General features: G+C 45.2%; 1 protein-coding gene across 2 annotated transcripts in view; it reads left to right on the forward strand.

The window, feature by feature from the left end:
* Positions 1-19,834, forward strand: part of AARSD1 (alanyl-tRNA synthetase domain containing 1) — a 213,974-nt gene extending 194,140 nt beyond the window's left edge. The window contains exons 11-12 of one of the 2 annotated variants that reach the window (XM_086924063.1): positions 12,012-12,106; positions 13,761-19,834. In XM_086924063.1, coding sequence (XP_086780189.1) covers positions 12,012-12,106; positions 13,761-13,899 — 234 coding nt within the window. In that variant the 3' untranslated portion in view covers positions 13,900-19,834. The remainder of the gene's footprint in view (positions 1-12,011; positions 12,107-13,760) is intronic. The other variant, XM_086924064.1, reaches the window with a different exon arrangement.
* Positions 19,835-21,402: the final 1,568 nt, after the last annotated feature.

Consider the following 21,402-nt stretch of genomic DNA (forward strand, 5'->3'; position numbering starts at 1 on the left):
AAGCTTACCAATTTTTCTCTCCATACTCCGTGTATTTACTGAAAATAATGGGCATTTGTTCGAAAAATCTAGAGCACCCATTCTTATCTCAGATTTTATTACCACATAACTCTGTTTTGCCTGCAAATTATGATAATATCAACTGAAAAATGCATTTCATCCACATATTGAGAAAGTCCAGTAAATTCCCTAAGAAATAGACAAATGATTTTTTTTCCACTCATTGATTATTTATTATTATTCGTTTTTCACTTTGCTCGTTTTTTCACAAAGCCCGTGTGCAATCTTTGAACAGGTTTAAGACCCGCACGTTGATTAGTTTTGAGCCTCCACATGCTGGGCAGATACATTATTGTGTTCCTGACAGCATAGACTCACGCTCTCTGAAAAATATACTTCTAATAGGGCACCTTGGGAAATAAGACATGCGTCCGAGTTTTTCTGTTCGATGTTGCTGTGCCTTATTTCAGAAAATAAAGAACTTCAGTTTCTATGTTATTTTTTTTCTGCATGATTGCAAAAATTTGTCTTCATTCCCTTTATCATTCTGGATTTGAGCTGCAAGTTTTGGGAAATCATGTCCTAAATCGATTTTTCATAAGTAACAACGTTCTTGTCAAACCAGCTGATACATTTTGCATACTTATTGTACCGCTTTGTGTTCATGTGAATCCCACCTATCGTGAAAATGAGTCATTGATAGTTTTCAACACTGGCCATGTTCACTGGCAATGCAATATACTGACTTGCAGTATTTTCAATTCTGCAGTCCCAGCCCAGAGCATACCGAAATCTTCATCTCTTATCCTCCGTCAGTAGCGGTCGGTGGTGGGAGTAGCTACCGGGCGGTGATGTGGGGAGGGGCAGGGTGGGGGGTAGAAATCTATGGATTATGGAGGTTTACATGTAAGTAAACATATACATAAATAAAACGAATTTCGTTGCGCACACTGCATCCCCAAATACGATGCAGTGCACGCAAAGAAATTCATTTTATTTATTTATATGTTTACTTACCTGTAATCCTCCGTAATCCATAATTACTACCCCCCACCCTTCCCCTCCGCACGTCACCGCCCGGCAGCTACTGCCACCACCAACCGCTACTGTCCTCGGATACATTGTCCAGTTTGCACAGGTTTATTTATTTATTTAGTGCTATTTAGAAAATAATTGGTCTCTATGTCCCTATCTGCGTTTAAATTGACCAGTCTGATCACTGTTGGGTGCTGCTGAGCGTCGAAAGAAAACACAGAGCAGCATGTTGTTCTCCTCTGTTGTGCCACTGCACCCTTTCAGATATGCACCTTCCGCTCTTCATTTAATACATGGTCCTTAGCCTCTGTACTTCTCATTCTGGTGCAGATGTCTAGTGCATGCCTTGTGAATGGGAGACTGGGTCTCTTTAATATTCATGTTCAGTGGGTCAGATATTGTAGAAAGATGAGACACTTGAAAAGAGTAATAGTGCTATGCTGCAAGTGCGAATTGACAATAGCGTATAGGCTATGGTACGCAATGTTAAGCTTGACTGGAATTATGCTATTCTGCAGCCACATTTCTGCACTTTCCAAATATCTACCACCTTCTGCGTCATTTTTAAATTTCAACTAAAAAGGTATTGCTAGCGCAAACGGATCAAATTTTAATTTCAAAAGAAGTGTGGCGTGGTGCTCCATAATGACAGTCTGTTGTTCAAATGGGTGTTGTTTACGGTTCCGCAGGTAGCTGAACCTTTTCCTCCTGCTTGCATCACCAAACACGCCCTCATTGCCCAGTTGGAGGCCGGCCGTGTAAAGTGCACTTCAAAGGCCGCTCTCCCTGCTCCGCCCCCTGCTGCAGCCGAGACGCATTTCTCCTCCCCCCTCCCCACAGCAATGCCCTCCGTCTTGTTTCTTTTTATTATTCTGAATGTCTAATTTTACCCCGTGTAGAGCTGTGTTTATTCTACGGGTAAGCAACCTTGGAGACTGCAGCCCATGTCTGCTTGCCTTCAACTGTGTTTTTACTGTAATATATGGACTTCGTGGGCTGTATTTGATTCGTATTCGGCTCTGTCTAGTCTGTTGTTCAAATGGGTGTTGTTTACAGTTCCGCAGGTAGCTGAACCTTTTCCTCCTGCTTGCATCACCAAACACGCCCTCATTACCCAGTTGGAGGTGGGGAGCGGCGGGTGTTGATGAAAATTGTCTGATAGCTTCTGATGGGCTCGTCACAATTCGGCTTTGATAGTTTCCAGTGACACAGCCTTGGCTTAGTCTTCAACTATAAACGTATCCATGCATCCATTCACCCACCCATTCACATTTGCATCCATCCATGTGTGCATCCATCCACCATCACCTCCAAATCCACCTCCACCACCACATCCACCACCACATCCAACACCACATCCATCACCACATCCACCATCACATCCACCATCCCATCACATCCACCATCACATCCACATCCACCGCCACATCCACCACCACATCCACCACACCCACCACCACCACATCCACCACCACTACATCCACCACCCCATCCACCACCACCACCGCATCCACCATCACCACATCCACCACCACATCCACCACCACATCCACCACCACCACATCCACCACCACCACATCCACCATCAACTCCAAATCCACCTCCACATGCACCACCACATGCACCACCACATCCACCATCACATCCACTGCCACATCCACATCCACCGCCACATCCACATCCACCGCCACATCCACCACACCCACCACCACCACATCCACCACACCCACCACCACTACATCCACCACCCCATCCACCACCACCACCACCCCATGTATGTATGTATGTATGTATGTATGTATGTATGTATGTTCTTATATAGCGCTCGACTTTCCCTCCACCACCACCACCGCATCCACCACCACCGCATCCACCACATCCACCACCACATCCACCACCACATCCACCACTACATCCACCATCACATCCACTAGCACCTCCACATCCACCATGACATCCACCGCCACATCCACCACCACATCCGCCGCATGCACCACCACCACATCCACCACATCCACATCCACCGCATCCACTACCACCATATCCACCACCACCACCACATCCACCACCACATCCACCACCACATCCACCACCACTGCATCCACCACCACCACCACATCCACCACCGCATCCACCACCACCCCATTCACCACCACCCCATTCACCACCACCACCGCATCCACCAACACCACATCCACCACCACCACCACATCCACCACCACCGCATCCACCACCACCACATACACCACCACATCCACCACCACATCCACCACCACTTTCACCACACCCACCACCACCACATCCACCACACCCACCACCACCACATCCACCACACATCCACCACACATCCACCACACATCCACCAACACATCCACCAACACTTCCACCATCACCGCATCCACCACCACTGCATCCACCACCACCACATCCACCACCACCACATCCACCACCACTGCATCCACCAACACCACATCCATGACCACCACCACATCCACCACCGCATCCACCACCACATCCACCACCACATCCACCACCACATCCACCACCATATCCCCCAGATCCACCACCACCACATCTATGTGTGTGTGTGTGTGTGTGTGTGTGTGTGTGTGTGTGTGCGTGTGCGTGTGCGTGTGCGGGTGTGGGTGTGTGTGTGTGTGTGTGTGTGTGTGTGTGTGTGTGTGTGTGTGTGTGTGTGTGGCTCTGTGTGTGTGTAGGTGCAAATGCAATGTTCTTGGATTTTCGTCACAATAAAATACACTGAACATAATCTTCACAAAAGTTATTTACAAACGTTTAAGGTATTGCCATTATAAATTACAATAACTCTTATTTAAGTATTAATTATTTACAAAATTAAAAGCCATTGTTATTTGTAATATCAATACATCTAAGTCACGTAAATACAACACACATTGCATTACAAATGCTTTAGGTGTCACATTTGCGAAAGTTAAAACTATTGACATTGTAACTGACAAAGCTATTAATTTTGCTATTTTCAAAACCAGCACATAAATAAAAAGGTGTCATTTACAATACCAATCGCTCAAACTTTCCTAATGCGAGACCTATTGCATTTCCAATGCTTGTTCTTGTTGGTGTTCACTCAGAATGATAATTACATTCAGTATTCAAGATGATGCTCCGAATTAGCCTTCATTTTGTGGGTATTTATTCATGTTTATATATAAATATTAATGGAATGCTTACACCAAATTAGTAGTTATTCATGCATGTTGGAGTGTGTGCAGATGATTTTACTCCACTTGGTAACTGGTATGGCAGAGGTGCTATGAACATACAATAAGTAATCTACATTAAATACATGTTCTCATATTTTGGTGCTGGTATCTTTGACCCAAAGGTGCATTCTAGGGCCACTTACATTCACTGAGACATTCAGATACCCTCTCCTGTCTTCCTGGCAGCTCCGTTATCCTTGGAAGAAGGGGAAGCAGCGCTTAGAGGCTTGTACATTGTAGAGTATCTGATATGACTTCCCATCGGGTCTCTTACTAAATATGGTCTCTGTGCCATGCAAATATCACACGGTGAAGAAAAAGGTATATACCTCATTAAATAAGTCTCACTAATAAATGCTAGTATTAAGAACATAGCAGCTCACAACGTCGAGATTGTGGTGAGAAATGTTTAGTACTCTGCAATAAAAAATAAAAAACAAGCATTTACAATGCAATGGTCTCGGCATTGTTAAAGTTAGAGCTATTGGCATTGCTCATGACATTATGTTTTTAAAACATATAAATAAATGTCATTGTCATTTACAATGCCAATAGCTTACTTAATCTCTTGCAAATGCGAGACCTATTGCATTTGCACCCACACACAGAGCCACACACACAAAGCCACCCACACAGAGCCACCCACACAGAGCCACCCACACAGAGCCATTCACATAGAGCCACCCACATACAGAGCCACCTACACACACAGAGCCACCCTCACACAGACCCACCTACACACACACAGAGCCACCCTCACACAGACCCACCTACAACAAAAGCTACCCACACAGCCCACACAGAGCCCAACACACACACACAAACAGTGCCACACACACACACACAGAGCCACACATGCATACAAACACACACAGAGCCACACACACAGACAGAGCGCCACACACACACATACACACACAGAGAGCCACTCACACACAGAGAGCCACACACACACACACGAAGCACAACAACTACAAGAAGTAAACGTACTGTGCACCAAAAAACAGACTCGCCCACGTAGGCAATCAATGCATCTATTTTCTAACACATTAGTCGAATATTGCAGGCTGTTCAGTTCTTTGAAATAAAGCCTGGTCATTCGGAACAGCTTTCAAGCCAACTAGGCCAAAGAAATGTTAGCACATGGCAAGCAAAACACATGACAAGAACAGGTCGCCAGAAAAGCGTCGGTGGCAGGGTAACACTTAATAGCTATCTACATGCATACCTTGTCTTCAATGGTAGGTTTTAAAAAGCAACAACTTAATGAGAGCAGAAAAGGCTACGATAGGCCACTTTTTAGGAAGTTGAGAGGAAGTGAACCTCGTTTGAATTCAGCGTATTAAAGTCAAACTTGCCTTAACAACAGAAGTGCATACGAATAACTTTTTGTTGGAATCTGGGATAAACAACAGGTTGAAGGAAAAAGGCACTACATGCAGGCTGAGAGCACTGCTGTGCCTTTAAGGAACTGTTTTCAAAAACTTCAGTTGACAGCCTGCCCGACCTCAAATTCCAAAACATATTCAGACGAAAACAGCTCATTCCGACACCTCTCCAGAGCTCCACTGGACAAACTCATCAGAGCCCGCCTGCCTTCTAGTGTGCCGGATCTTTTAAACCCATCCTTGTGTTGAGAGTAGAAGTTTCACCATGTATCCTCTTGTGCTCAATTCATTTAAAGGGCCACTTTTAAAGCTAAGTTGCAGTCTCGCAAAGGGCCCAGCCTTGGGACACGTGCTCTGAAACCAATTAGTGAGGGTGGGGTGCAGAAGATCAGGCCTGGCGTCGTTCACAGATGGAGCTACAACTAGAGGGAATGTATAGATGTGACTGTTGTATTGTGGGAGGGGATGTACCCTGTATGTATCCAGGAGACTATATGCATGCTTTGAAGGGGGCGCTGGTGTTTGCAGAGATAACCGTGCACAAAAGGAGTGACAGTCCCCTGCCTTGAGAGGGGTCTAGCATAGGACCCCAAACTCAAGTGTAGGAGCGGAAGGTGCATGCAGCGCGTGGAGTGCAAAGAGGGCAGTACTGAGGGGGAGTCCGCCGCCGCGCGCTCTGCCTGACTTCATCCCGCCCCCAGCTTTGGAACTTACCAGGGGATGACCGGTTGAGGGAAAACCATATCAATTCATATTGTTGAGACACACCTGGATTGGGCCTGACGGTTCCTCTGCTAATGTAGAGAACCTCAATCTTTAGTTTTTATTTTATTTTTGTAGTTTTGTATAATACAGACAGCTCGGGGGCTTTGAAGCGTTTTACGAATACAGAACAAAGTTGCAAGGATTTAACAGATATTTACTAAAGATTTATGGAATAACTGAACCCAAATATATCATCACTAAAACGTAAGATTACAGGAATAATCATACAAAATAGACACAGATTCAGATTGCAATAGATCACTTTAAAGTACTGCAGGAATAATTAAAACCTAGAAAATAAACACCAATTGCACAGGATCACCTTAGAATCATAAACCAAGTAAAGAGACTGCAGTAGTTTAGATTTTAAGGAAGCCTTACGAAATATTTAAAATACTGGCGTTTCCGCTCTGGTAACCCTAAAAAAGGGCCACACTGGAGTAATTTGTAAGGAACATTCAGGAGGTGTTCGGAGGACTGAAGCCACCAGGAGTTTTTGTTCATTCCGCGGAAAGGGCTTCAGGGCCTTCTCGAGGAATATATACATTCCAGGGATGCATCAGAAGGGGCCTGTGGTATGTCCGGGTTGTGTGCTGCTCCAAAGCAGTGTCCCAACTTGCCACATAAAGACACTGGTGTCCTAGGTCTCATATGAAACAGTTCCTTCTTGCAAATGTATCTAATCTTCCTTTACATGACACCTGTCAGCAGGTTCCTAGAGGGCCCCACGTCGAAAACCTCGACGCCTAACTACCACAAACGCCCCCCCACTGCTAGCGCGTCATCACTGCCTGAATGACACAGCCCACTCTGGTGACGAGACCATGCTTCCGACCAAGCGCAGGTGGTCGAGTAGGGCCATTCTATCCGACAAATGCAACAATTTCAACTCTCAACCTCCTAAGAAATATGTTTGTGATACAGCTAGCTAGATAAATAGATGTCAAGTTTCAGCAGATCCGCAGTTGCGCACGTTTCTAAGAGAATATTAAAAGATAACAATCTGCTCCAGGAATCAATGGGTGAACTTAATATATCAATGCAAACAAGTACAGTTTCAAAAAATTATTCTCATACCAGTAATACGATTTTGCGCAAACCTTTTGAATGTAATATTATTTTCAGTGCAATGAGCATAAGAAAGTAATCATTCCAACGGCCAGTGCTTCGTTTGTGCCGGTGGCGGGCACTGGAACTCGTTTTTGGAGTCAGACTTATTTTGCGTGCTCCTTCTGCAGCACAGAGAAGAGGTCCGTAAGTGAGAAAGAGGGAGACAGGAAACCCTCGACAGAGGAACGCATGGGTGAAAAAGGAATGTGCAGGCATGCGATAAGGCGACGGGCAGTGCAGGGTGGTGAAAGGAAGAGAGGCACGGAGTGGAAATAAAACCAAGCAGCCTTGACATTCAGCGTGGAGTGGGCTTCTAAGAAAACCGACAGCGTTGACACTTGCTTCGCATCTGGGAAACACCGCGTTACCACTCACAGCTCTAAATGATTCTGAAAGGATCACCGAACCGTCGGATGGGAGAAGTTGAACATTAGACCTGGAAACAAAAAGCAAAACGACGCCACGAGAGTGACAGCTCGCGCCATGTCGCAGTTCTTTATTTAGACGCTGAAAAGGTGAGGCGGTGAGAGAGGCGGCGCGCTATCCGAAAAATGCGCCGACACTGGAGTGTAAACCTCAGCTATTCTTACACTGCCCGGTTCCTTCCCCGGAGGCAAATCCGTGAGAGAGGCCGAGACTCACAATGAAGGGGTAAAGGGCTTCCTGCTGCCTAGAAATCTGCCCATGGTTCGTCTAGGAGGGCATCAGACCTGCTTGCCTCGGAAGCACTCCACAGGACAGGAAGTTGCTCATCAGCTAATGCGATAGCTGAAAGGAAGATGTAAGCCAACAATTGAGGTGTGTCTCCCTTCTACCTTCCCCTGTTAGCCGGGGTGACTCAGGCGTCAGCTTCAGGCAAAGCCTCAAGCCAGGAAATCGGCAGCGAGTTCACCAATCTACGGGGAAAACAAAACGACTGAGGAAAAAGTCTCCTTTAGCAGAATCCCCTTTAATTCGATTACTTGTCAACAGCTATTTACAGTAGGTCAACAAACTACGGACCCTGAGGTAAGGAACATCAGAGCAGGCACTACCTGTTTACACTTGTTGTCAATCCCAAAACAAGCCGTGAGCTTGCACGCTCCCAAACTTCCGGTTTCGGGATGTGCACGCCCACGGCTGTCGTGGGGCGGGACTTCCGTCTTTGCAAGAAGCCCACGGAGTGGATGGCTCAGAGGACCGGTGAGAGCAGAAGTCAGGAGTGGCGGCTGATGGTAAGTGGGGCTTCGGGGGCTTGGCACGTGTGTGTGTGTGTGTGTCTGCGGGTGTGTGAGTGTGTGTCTGCGTGTGTGTGTGTCTGCGCGTGTGTGAATGTGTGTGTGTCTGCGCATGTGTGTGTGCGCGCGCCTGTGTGTGTGTGCGCGTCCACAGACCCTGGTCGGCTCGTGCACCGCTCTATCTCCCTTGAGAGCGAACTCGGTGACAATAGGTCTCGATGCCGAGACCTAAAAATGCTTGCCAATATTTAGCAGTCACTTGGCTTCACTGTGGTCCTCATTTGTTCATGAGAAGACCAGACCTACTAAAAACAATACTCACAACATTTTAATAGGCGAAAATGGAAATTTTGAGTGGCCATGTTGAAATCAAAAAATACATATTTGTCCTAGAAAGACTAGACATAAATAGAAAAGCAATGAACATGAAAAGAATACTATTGTAAGGGCTGGATCGCAGCAGCAGGAAATTTGAAAAGAGAACTCTTGAAAATACTTAATTCCTCATTAACAGGTATTTGTAGTCTCCTTTGAACCTGGTAGCTGAAGTTACGAGGCTCATCAGGATTACGAGTAACAGTATTTCTTGAAGCCAAAATTATGGGAGCCATTAACAGCTAACTCATAATGAAGGCTTTAGCGGGGACCCAGATATGTGCCACTGCCCTGAACCAAGGCTACTCAGTGGAAAATGCTTTATAATTCAAGTGTGGTTCATAAACAATGTAGTTAACAACAGAACTGAAATATTGGCTGATATACCTTAAAAAATATTATTCCTAGTTTGGGGGCACTGCCAATGTCTGGTCAGCTCTACGATCAGATTTGGTCTCACAACCTCTAATGTCCCACTTAAATGTGCAATAATTGGGGTCACTCCTGCAGAAGAGAATCATATTTATAGAGGAATTGAACACCATGCATTGCCCAGGAGATCCTTGCTGAAAACCTCTCATTAAGGGTTGTACAACAACTCACGCCAGAATAATAGTCCAATGTCTAAACCAGTATTGAGCATGCCAGAAGTGCATCCAGTGGGCCTAGCTAGATGTTGGTCTGTTGCCCAGCACCAATCATGCCAAATGTTAAAAGATAACAAGCAGTTGGCTATCATCTAGAAAAGCGCATACCTGGGGTAATAAGCAAACAGATACTAGAAGGGTTTCGAGTCCGCTGTTTTTGATGTGAAAGTGCGTTTTTTTCGATAACAGAGGAGCGACTTCTCATTCGGTGAGCGGAACCTGTGTGCTGCATTAGATACAGGTTTGCCCTACAGGAGTTCAATCATTCATTCAAGAATTTGTAGAGCGCACTACTTATCCGTGAAGGTCTCAAGGCACTGGGGGAAAAAAGGGGGGGAGCGCTACTGGTCGAACAACCAGGTCTTCAGTAGCCTCCTGAAGTTCAGCAGGTCTTGTGTCTGTCGTAGGCTCAGTGGGAGGGTGTTCCAGGTCTTGGTGGCGAGGTGGGAGAAGGATCTGCTGCCGGTGGTTGTTCTTTGGATGCGAGGGGCGAAGGCGAGGTCGGCAGAATAGAGCTGGCGGTTGGGGATGTAGAAGAAGAGTCGTCTGTTGAGGTAGGCTGGGCCGGTCTTATCGAGTGCCTTGTGTGCATGGATGAGGAGCTTGAAGGAAATCCTCTTGTTGGCGGGAAGCCAGTGCAGGTTTCTCTGGTGGGATGTGATGTGGCTGTGGCGTGGTACGTCGAGGATCAGGCGTGCAGAGGCGTTTTGAATGCGTTGCAGTTGTTTGATGAGCTTGGCCGGGGCTCCCGCGTAGAGGGCGTTTCCGTAGTCGAGTCTGCTACTGATGAGGGCCTGGGTGACTGTTCTTCTTGTATCTGTCGGGATCCACCTGTAGATCTTGCGGAGCATGCGGAAGGTGTTGAAGCAGGAGGAGGAGACTGCGTTGACTTGCTTGGTCATGGAGAGTGTTGAGTCGAGGATGACTCCCAGATTGCGTGCATGGTCGGTGGGTGTCAGGGCTGCTCCCAGTGCCGTAGGCCACCAGGAGTCATCCCAGGCTGAAGGGATGGAGCCGAGGATGAGGACCTCCTTCTTGTCCGAGTTCAGCTTCAGTTGGCTGTTCTTCATCCAGTCGACGACGGCCTTCATTCCTTCATGGAGTTTGGATTTGGCAGTGAGGGGGTCTTTAGTGAGAGTGACGATTAGTTGAGTGTTGTTGGCGTAGGAGATTATGTTGAGGCCGTACTGTCGGGCGACTTGTGCGAGCGGGGCCATGTAGATGTTGAACAGTGTCGAGCTGATGGATGATCCCTGGGGTACGCCGCAGATGATCTTGGAGGCTTCGGATCGGAATGGGGGGAGGCGGACGTTCTGGGTTCTGCCGGAAAGGAAGGAGGTGGTCCACTCCAGGGCCTTGTCTCGGATCTCTGCGTTGTGGAGGCGTGTGCGTAGTGTGCGGTGGCAGACGGTGTCGAAGGCGGCGGAGAGGTCCAGGAGGATGAGGGCCGCGGTCTCACCGTTGTCTAGCAGGGTCCTGATGTCGTCGGTGGCGCCGATGAGGGCAGTCTTGGGAGGTATTGCAGTGATTGGCTGGTCTAGGTCTTTTCTGTCAAATAGGATGTCTGAGGTACAACAGGAAGAGCTATAAGGCCTGCAAGTAGTATTAAACAGTGAGCATGACGGGAGTACCTATTTATGTTACTGTTAGTGAGTCTATATGGGCTTGGCTCACAACTTCTGATCTGGTGTTGCAGACTAACAGAAAGAAAAGATCAGTGCTGGTCTAGTCTTTTCTTGTGCTGAATAACTTGTTCTCTCCAATATGGCCTCAGTATCACTAGAGACAAAGTCCTACCCCAGGAAAATAGAATCATCCAGCAGCTGCGCTGGGGATTTTTTAAAATGTAGGATTATCTCTCCAGGATTTATAGAAAAAAATAAAAGGCTGTTAAAGCGCAGATCATTGGCCGGGCTTAATCCATAAGTGAGTGAAACCGGAGTTTCTCCTTTTTTTCTTCGGGTTTTTTTCTTCATATTTGCGGCTTATCTAGTGCAATAGCGCAGGTTGTGAACATTGTGTGGGAAAGTGTTTAGTTTGCAAAGAGAACAACAATAATACTCGTCCTACAGCTGAGCATGGGTATTGATGATGACGAGGCAGTGCCTCTGTGCTCTGTCTAAAGAAAGGCTCTCTTGATCAAGAGATATCATGCAAAAGATACACATCCTGAGTCTAAAACTATTTACCTGTTTTCCTATTGTCTTCTTTACCATGGTTTATTGACAGGAAACGCTGATATTCCTAACAGTCGGAGATGAGAAAGCTGCAGGATTATTTCTGCTGGCGGGACCCCCAGATATGGTGGAAAAATTGGGACCCAGGTATATTATTTCTTCAATTCTGAATCTTATTTTATCCCGAATACCGAGGCTGGGCTCATGACTTAACATGACATGATTTTTCAACAATAAAAGTTCAGCTAACTGAGCAATTCTAACCGCGTTGTATAAAGTAACACTCATTTTGTGTATGTTTTCTGCACTTGTGCTGTTTTTTCGCTCCCCAATTCGCAGGAATTGAGGCTCAAGTAGCTGAAAACAGCATTATTGGGTGATTATGAAATTCTGATTCATATGCACATTCTTTTGCATTTGTCATACCTCCAACATCCTTTCTTCAGGGCTGTCTTGAATGTTACTGCTGCTGTGCCAGTGTGAGCTCCTTAACCAGGTGACCCCACTTTGTTTCTGAGTGATTTAGTTAAATGCTTCATCAGTATTTCTGAACTTTAAAAACATAAAGATTAAAACAGATAAGCTTGCCCTGTACTGAGCCAAGGGCCCAATTCACGAAGCCATTTGCACATCAAAGTTATATGTGTCTATCTTGCTTCAAAGATGTGAATTAACTTTTTGAATTGAAAAAGTGTGAATTTATACTGTAGCCGGCTGCCGGGGGCTATACCAGTTGTTAAAGGCCCTAAACCCAAATTGGGGCCTGTAACCTGGGAAAGAGACTTTAGCAATCAGTATAGCATGAGGCAGAATGGCTATAAGGATATTAGAACACTCCACCCACTAAGGGTAGAATCTCTTAAAGAAACATAAAGATAAACATTGGAATGTTCAAGCAGAAGGCTTATATCCGCCATTATAGCCTGGAGCTACTCCATTGTGGTCAGTATTAGCTAAGCAATTTACTTACCCAAATGTTTACACCAGTATAGCATACTTTTACGTTTGAGCAGATATGGATGTGTTGTTTGCAGGGTGTGGATGCCCTGTTAAGTGATTTTCACAAACCTTTTATAAAGCACGCCTTCTTCCCTGGATACTATCATAAATTAACTCTTGTCGACAGGAGGCTGAGAATGGGGAGGGAACATAATCAAAATTGATGGGGTTGCAGGAAATCGAGTTTCTTTATGGGAAAGGATATTTTTCCCATGTGGGGAAAAAAGTAGATCTGCCTTCTTCGAGATACTTTCAAAAGTATAAAAGTGCACTTTCTGCAGCTGAAATATTTAGTGAATTCGCATAAAATGATATATTTACTCCTTCAGTGCATTCCCTGTACCGGTAGATGCACTGCAGGCATAGAGATGCAGCCAGACACACAAGGATCTCGAACTATGGTCGGTGATCCTAAGCCAGAGGAGCAGTGGCCAGCACATCTGACCTAGTGGGCTACTAATCAAACTGTAAGTGATGCCTATAGACCCCACAGCCTGTGCTTCTTCCTGACCCACAGTCTCTAAACTTAATACAGCGCACCTTTCAGAAGAACCATATTTTCTCTGTAATAGGCTTTGCTCTGGCCACTATTTCTCACCTATTCAGCATATTGTGTTGCTTTTTCAAGGGTGCAATGGGTTTTCGTTCTATGGGCCGCCAGACTTTCTTGAATGACGGAGAATTGTGTCTTGTGTACTGTGCTCAAAGGTGTAAGTGTCAATGGGAACAGGAAAATGAAAAAATGACCTGTCCTTAGGTGCTGTACTCCTTTTACAGTTTTGTTTTCCTTTCTGTGAGACAGAGTGGCAGAACTCTTGGAAGGCAAAGGAGCCGGCAAACGAGGGCGCTACCAAGGCAAGGCCAACAAGATGAGCCGGCGCGCCGAAGTGGAGGAGCTATTACAGCAATCTGTGAAGGAACTGAGCACAAAGGAAGAATGAATAGGACATTCAAGGAGCATGAACAGGACTGTGCAAATACAGCACTTGAAATCTTGCCCAAAGGTCTCGAACGTGAAAGCCCTTACGTCGTGTGAATAGCAAGATTCTCAGGAAATAAAATATTGCATTTTTAATTTACTTCTTTATGGTTAGTTGGCAAATTATGTTATTAAGATTACTTTGTTTACAGTTCGTGGTAAAAAAGCAACCTCTATTTTGTTGTGGAAATAATGCAGTCTTTTTTTAATTCTTTGGTCAGAATTTCAGCATCATATAAACAGTTACCTTAGTTTCTTTTATATGCATACAAATATAAATGTCAACGCATTTTGCCCCTGTTGCACAGCTGCAGTTGTGCAACATGGCTTAAAGTAAAGAAAGAAGCGCCATAATGTAGTGTGATAGCGCTAAAATTTTCTTTAGTTTCAGCCATTTTACACAGCAGCCCGCGCTGCTGTGCAACATGTCTAAAAAAACATTGACAAAGCCACTAGAGCTCGCATAGACGAAACCTGTTAGCTTTGCCAATGCTTGTGTTTTTTCTAGCTGACCCATAATCAGCGCCAAATGTGAAACCTTCAGGGTGCATAGTAGAACGTTGACTGTGCCCTCTTCCTCAGCAGGGGGCACAAGTTAGGGACCATCTGGGAAATGTTTTCACAAGAGCTAGGAAGTTAAGCAAGCTATGCCATCTACAGAAAGGTGTCCCAGAAATACAGTGTTACAGCTTGCTCTGAGCAGCGCACAAGACATGCTGACGTATTTGTTTGCGTAGCACTTTTCACCCTAAGTGGGATGGGTATGCCCAGAAGTGGGTCCCTTGCTCACTGTGCCACTGGATTCAAGCTAGCCTGGCTGTTGAAGGGTAGTACCCAGAAACCAGCCCCAGGATGCTTGTTTCTGGTCCAGGGAGGACCTGGCTTGGCAGTTCGGTATGCACTGTTCCCATGAGGCACAGGGTCAAGACTGATTTGCATACGTCTGGGTCTTAACTGGGGTGGCATGGTGAGCAAAAGAACAATCTCTTGACTGGGGGTGAATGTATGATTTTTTTTCAGCATTCCGTCCATCATTTGTTTGTGTAGGATGTGTAGGGTGTATGAATTTTCACACAGTTTAAAGAAATATAAATTTTTACTCAGCATCTTTTTGCCCGCCCATTATTCGGATCACTGCTACAGGTGGCTGAAGACTTCCGGTGCAAAATAAATTTACAGCGTAACTTTCTTCTTACCTTCTTAACTAATCTATCGTGATTTCAGTAGTTAATGGAACACTACATATAGTGGTTATGCAGCTTTAACACACCCGAGGCATAGGACGGTGAGCTGGCACTCGAGTGCAATCTCTGCTCGGCCCACCTGAATCCCCTGCGTGCTTCGCTCAGGGCTGGACTGGGAACCCAAAGCAGCCCTCGACATTGTGTTGATCCAGCCCTCAAACGAGGGGGGGGGGGGTGTCTAAGGCACTGCTGCTTTTCTTACTGGGGTACGATATTGCACCACTGCAAAACTGGCCGCCAATAACAAAACTGTCCCCCACTGCAGGAAAACCAAGCACCCAGCCTTCCCGCCTCCCGGGGAAAAGACTGATGCCTGCTAGGGCCAGTCCGGCCCTGGCTTCGCTCCTAGCTCCTTATACCACAAATGGTTATGGACTTCTTCAGTCTCTGGTAACCGGCTTCTCATGTCCCATCATGGGAATTCGGGGCACCACGAAATGCATGGTGTGGAATTATAGCCCCACTTTAAACTCAAATTCTGTTTTGGTCAGTTTTGAACATCACAGGCTTTCAACCCGACCCCAAAAGAAGGCTGCTCAAGCGTTAGCTATACAAATTAAGAAATATATAAAGGCTTCAAGGAAGCTTGAAGGTGTCCGCTACTGCTACAACTCCCTGTGGCTTGACCGACCACTACGATCAAGGGGCATAACCCAGCGAAAATAGGAACAGTCATATTTAAATTTGGAGACAATTGTTGCATTGTAAGCAAGAATTCATGAATAATGAAAAAGAGGGGAAAAAGTGCTATGACGTGGTTAGCTTTGACCATGTCATAGCCTTTTCCCGTAGTTTTAGCAGATGTGCGACGTGCAGTGCAATGTTTTAAAAGAGCAGCGGGGTGATTTGTGGCTGGCAGCCAACAGGAAGGACAAGGGTGGGGAACAAAGAATGTGCAGCGGGAGGGGGGCGGTGGGGTAGGTTGGAGAGAAAGACAGGGGAGGGGGTGGTGTGATAAAAAATATCAGACAGCTAGAGAAGGGGCGAGGGTGTTTTAAAAAGAATGGACACCAACATTAAAAGTGTATGCCCAATAAATATGGCTGAAAGAAGCTTGCAATTACCTCTGTACACGTTTACTAGTAATGCATGTCATGGGAAAAGATGTAATTTGGCTTTAGATCTGTTGCTCTGTCTAACTGATCATCATGCAGAATAATCGATCTTACAATTGAAACATATTACTGACAAAAGCCTTCCCTGCTCGCCCCATAAGAAATTCCTGAACCATGCTTAATGGTCTTTTAGTCAGATTCTGTATTGCGTTCCAAGCCCCTCATTTTTCCTCTTCTTCAAGTTGCCTTCCAATGCTGGTTTTTACCGTTTTTTCCGTCACTTCAGTTTGATCTGTGTGAAACATTGAAATGCCGTGCTCTATGAATAACTAAACAGAAAATGTTTAGCTTTGGTTCGTTACCAAAATTGAGTGGTCACACAAGCCTCAAAGATGTCAGACCTTTCTCCCAGCTCCGTGAACGTTTTGCCACCCTCTTCCTCGGCAATCAGACCAATGTTATTTTCTAGGTGCAACACGGTGTCTCCTTTCTAGTGAGGACCTTGGAATCTTGGGAACTGCTTTCTTAATGTAAGCAAGGCACAGCTTTAGGGGACCTCCCAACACAGAAGCAAATAGATAAGGAATATAACTTATGCACTTACTTCAGAAGGTTTTACCAATGGAGCAGTTCTAGCTCTGTTTTCCATCAGGAAATAACTCCCTGAGTGTATGGATACTGATACTTATTTGTAATTTAGGGTCTCATTGCAATGTCATCGGTCAGCCCTTTGGTCCGACCACCCTATTACGTTACTGGTGGTCGGACCCACAGCTGTCGGACACAACACCGCCGCCTCCACCAGGGTCATAGATCCAGACAATACATTGGTCGGAAAAGCGTCCCAGACTGGCGGTGGTGCTAAGCCAGACACCAACATCGGGATTACAATTACTTTAGCTGACAACCTTTTCATGGTGGGCATCCCACCATGAAAAGGCAATGAGGGTGCCCTAACAAGGGCATCGTAGCCCATAGCAACATGTGCCTGTGTGCACATGTAGTGGCCCCCTACCATAGCACTGTCATGTGTGCATCATGTGCCAAGCACGCCATGTGCACTGATTTACTGAAGGCGCTGCACAGCGGAGGCATCTGCTGCAGCATATTCCTGGTGCTGCAGCATGCACCCGCTGTGGTAGTGCCAACTTCGGACCACCAATCCGACGGTCCAATCCTAAAACGGCAGTAGAACCGCCAAATGCTTGTTGGGCGGTCTCTCGACCGCCGCAATGGCTGTTTGTGGTCCAACTGTCGGCATCGTAATGAGGCCCTCAGTTTGTTGAATTGAAATTGTATTCAGGTAAACGGTTTAAGCTAATAAACAACGATTAAAGATGTTGCACGGGACTGTAGGGGCATGCATTCTTTAAGACTGCGTACGAAAAGGAAAACAAGAATGACTTAAAGTAAAAAACAAAACAAAAATAACGTTGTGACGCGGTCACAAGTGGCCGCGTTACAGTACCTTCTTTTATTTACTTTAAGATGCCTAATTGTACAAAAGTTTATAAACAGAAACAGTGGTTCCTGTGGAATAATAAAGTATATTTGAAATGCTAATATTATATGCGCAATTGGAATGAAGTGATGGGGATGTCAAAAGGAGAAAACGTACACAACACAGTATTGGATATAACAAATTGTAGCAAGAAAAACAGTTATTCAAAGGAACAGTGCATTGTGTCCCCAGTGACCATGGAACCTACAATAATTTGTGACATATTTGTGACAAATACAAATGGTTTCCAACAAAATATTAAAGTCGACCATCCAAAGAAATCTGTAATAGGAATGGTTCGCTTTATTTTCTTCTACGGCGTTTCGACCCCTATGGGAATGAGGGGTCTCTTCAGGACCTAACGATATAGGGACATCTATAATACAAGAAAAGTCAATGGGCAAATATAACTAATGTATACATATTGAATGGTAATACAACATAGACAACTTACCCCAGTGAGGGGAATGAGAAAGGTGACAGGGAAGCTGTCAAATTGCAAATTGCAGAATGACTCAAAGCTATCGACACCCTCAATGGCAACATCTCACTGGCGAACTCCGTAAAATCTCTAGGTATCACCCTTGACCCAAAACTGGACATGAAAAATCACATCTCTAGATCCGCTAAAAGCGCCTTTCTCAACTTGAGACTACTGTACAAAATAAAAACCTTCCTCCCTCCGAAGGACCTTCAACAAGCCACCCAAGCACTGGTGCTCTCCAGAATAGACTACGGGATCAAAGCCCTGACTGGCACTGCAAAATCCTACCTCGCCCCTTTGAAAACAACCTTCAATGCAGCAGCCAGACAGGTCACCCGAACTAAAAAATTCGAACACATCTCCCCTGCACTCAGAGAACTCAAATGGCCCCCAATTGAGCTACGAGCCAACTTCGGAACCGCCTGCCTCCCGCACAAAGCCTCCACACAGGCAAACCAGAATACCTAGCCGACAAACTCAAAAGAGCTGGCCAGTCCAGGAACCTCAGAAGCACCAATACTCTTCTACTCATCCCGCTAAAAACTCGCTAACAAAAAACAGGGACCAGATCGTTTGCTGGAAACACTCCCAAAATCTGGAACTCCATCCCCCTCACATCAAAATGATACCCTTGTTTCCAAAATTCAAAAGCCTGCTCAAAATCCTCTTTCTGGATTGTTCTCGGGCAAGCAGATAGGAGACAAGGAAGTTCTTTAACCGGCATCCCCTCCAACTTTAACTAGGTGACCAACGTCACTGAGTCGGATCTAGAAAACCTCCCAGAGACTCGTATTGTTGTGTCAAGAAACCCTCTAGACTCTCGACCGAAAGACTGTGGTTTACCAGGTTACATTACTAAGTCACCCTCACTGAAACTATGCTTTTATCTTCCTGTGCATTACGACAGCGGTATGGTGACAATTGATCTATGTCTCTGTAAAGGAACGTATAATGTATTAGTTGTCTCCATGCGCAGGTACCTGCTACTACTTATATGTCCGTTTCGCTATGTTCCCCTGTATTCTCTGTACTGCCCATTTGCACATAAGTTACTTGTTGTGAAGCGCTCTGATACCCTCGGGTCCAGCAAGAGCTATACAAAACTCCTAAAATAAATAAATTAAAATAAATAGTTATAATTGCCCATTGACTCATGATTGGTCTAATTAATTTCTACTTTACCACATGTGCAGTGCCCGGCTGGGTCCCATGTGAGTAATTGTTTGTTTCACTTCTTGAAGTGCACATACATCACAATGACAGGTTATCCATCCTTTCAGGTATAGGCCTCCTCCATTCTTCCCATACAGAAATGCTATACCTGTACCCTTCTTCTCATGTATTCTTGATGTCCCTATATTGTTAGGTCCTGAAGAGACCCCTCATTCCCATAAGGGTCGAAACGCCGTAGACGGAAATAAAACTAACCATCCTATTACCGATTTCTTTGGATGGTTGACTTTAATATTTTGTTGGAAACCATTTGTATTTGTCACAAATATGTTACAATTTATTGTAGGTTCCATGTTCACTGGGGATACAATGCACTGTTCATTTGAATAACTGTTTTTCTTATATATATCTATATAAAAGCTACAATTTGTTATATCTAATACTGTGTTGTGTACGTTTCCTCTCTTTTTGATATCGCCATAACCCATCACTTCATTGCGATTGCGCATATAATATTAGTATTTCAAATATACTTTATTATTCCACAGGAACTACTGTTTCTGTTTATAAACATAGGTACCCTGGTTCCTTTGTGAGTAGGGTTCCCTTGTAACAATTTTTTTACTAATTGTACAAAAGCACATATATGAATGGGAGGGCAGGTGGGGGTAATGAGGAAGGGCGTATGGAAATTTATGTTTGCGGGTGAGTGGGACAGAGGGGGGGAGAAGAAACAGACTTAAGGGGAACACATTTGCAAAGAATTAATGTAAAAGATACCTCATTGCACAAAAGCACACAGTATGCCCGCTGCAAGTGCATGAATGGGAGGGCAGGTGGGGGTGGTGAGGCAGCGGTGTATGGAAATGGATGTTGGAGAGTGGGTGGGGGATAGAAGAAACTGACTTGAGGGGACCAATTTTGCAAATAATTAATGGAATCTTTGCAATGTACATTGCAGTTCCGAGAGACTTGTCATGACTGGCACATCCTCGTTGTGGAGGATGAGAGAAGCATAAATTAAGGAGAGCTCAGAAACTGAGGCCATGGCGTTGAGGTCTGGCTCACTACAGAGACAGTCTGCAGAACGATGCACTCTGATGGAGTGAGAAAAAGTACCTCTGCACGATTGCAAGTACAGATAGGTAGCAGTACTTGGTCCAAGCTCCACTGCATGGACACACACGTAGGCCGGGGTAGGAAGCAGGAGGGAAGGAGAAGTTGCTGTCCAATAAGCAGCAAGAAATCGAGAACGACGTGCGAGCCAACATTTGGAAAGTAAAGGTAAGTAATGGTAGCTATAGGCCCCTTTTTAAGATTTTGTTTTTTGTTACATGAGATTTTTCAAGCTCTGTGTAAGCACTGTACAGGCGAAATCTATAAATGGAGTTTCAACTTTAGTTCTTGATGCGTATACATTTTTTTGGGAGGCATACCAAAGTTGACTCACTGGCTGTGAGTTTCTGAATATCAAGGATTTGGTGAGTTTGCTTTGCATTTATTGCCCTGATGCTCTAGTAAGAACAAAGCCAATAAGACTACTGCATCCACATCAGGATTTTGCACCACCGTAAGGGGGAGTGCCGTTTTATGAGATCACTGGATTCACTTTCCACTGTGCCATGGGAAAGTCGGTTTTGAGAAGTGGGTGTTCTTAGATCTTTTTGGGGCTTAGATATGCAGGAAAAAAGTCCATTACATCTACACTTGGTTATAAAGGTAGATAGGTGATCCCTCACCACCCAAGCCCATGGCCCCCATGCTCATAAGGAGCATATATCTCCCAGAAGCCAAGAGGAAACAGCAAATCACTGTGATAGAGAAGAGAGGATAGTAGAAAATATTAGAGACAATGGATACATTCAAGAGCATTGTGTGTATTTCTAGTCATTATTATAAAATAATGGTGAGAAAGTATATATTCCAACCAATCATGAGTTTGTAAAGCGTGGCACTCACCCATGAGCGTCTCAAGGTGCTGAGGGGGGTAGGTGGGATGCTGATTCGT

This window comes from Lissotriton vulgaris, chromosome 5 (genome assembly GCF_964263255.1).
Source record: "Lissotriton vulgaris chromosome 5, aLisVul1.2, whole genome shotgun sequence".
Taxonomy (NCBI): Eukaryota; Metazoa; Chordata; class Amphibia; order Caudata; family Salamandridae; genus Lissotriton; species Lissotriton vulgaris.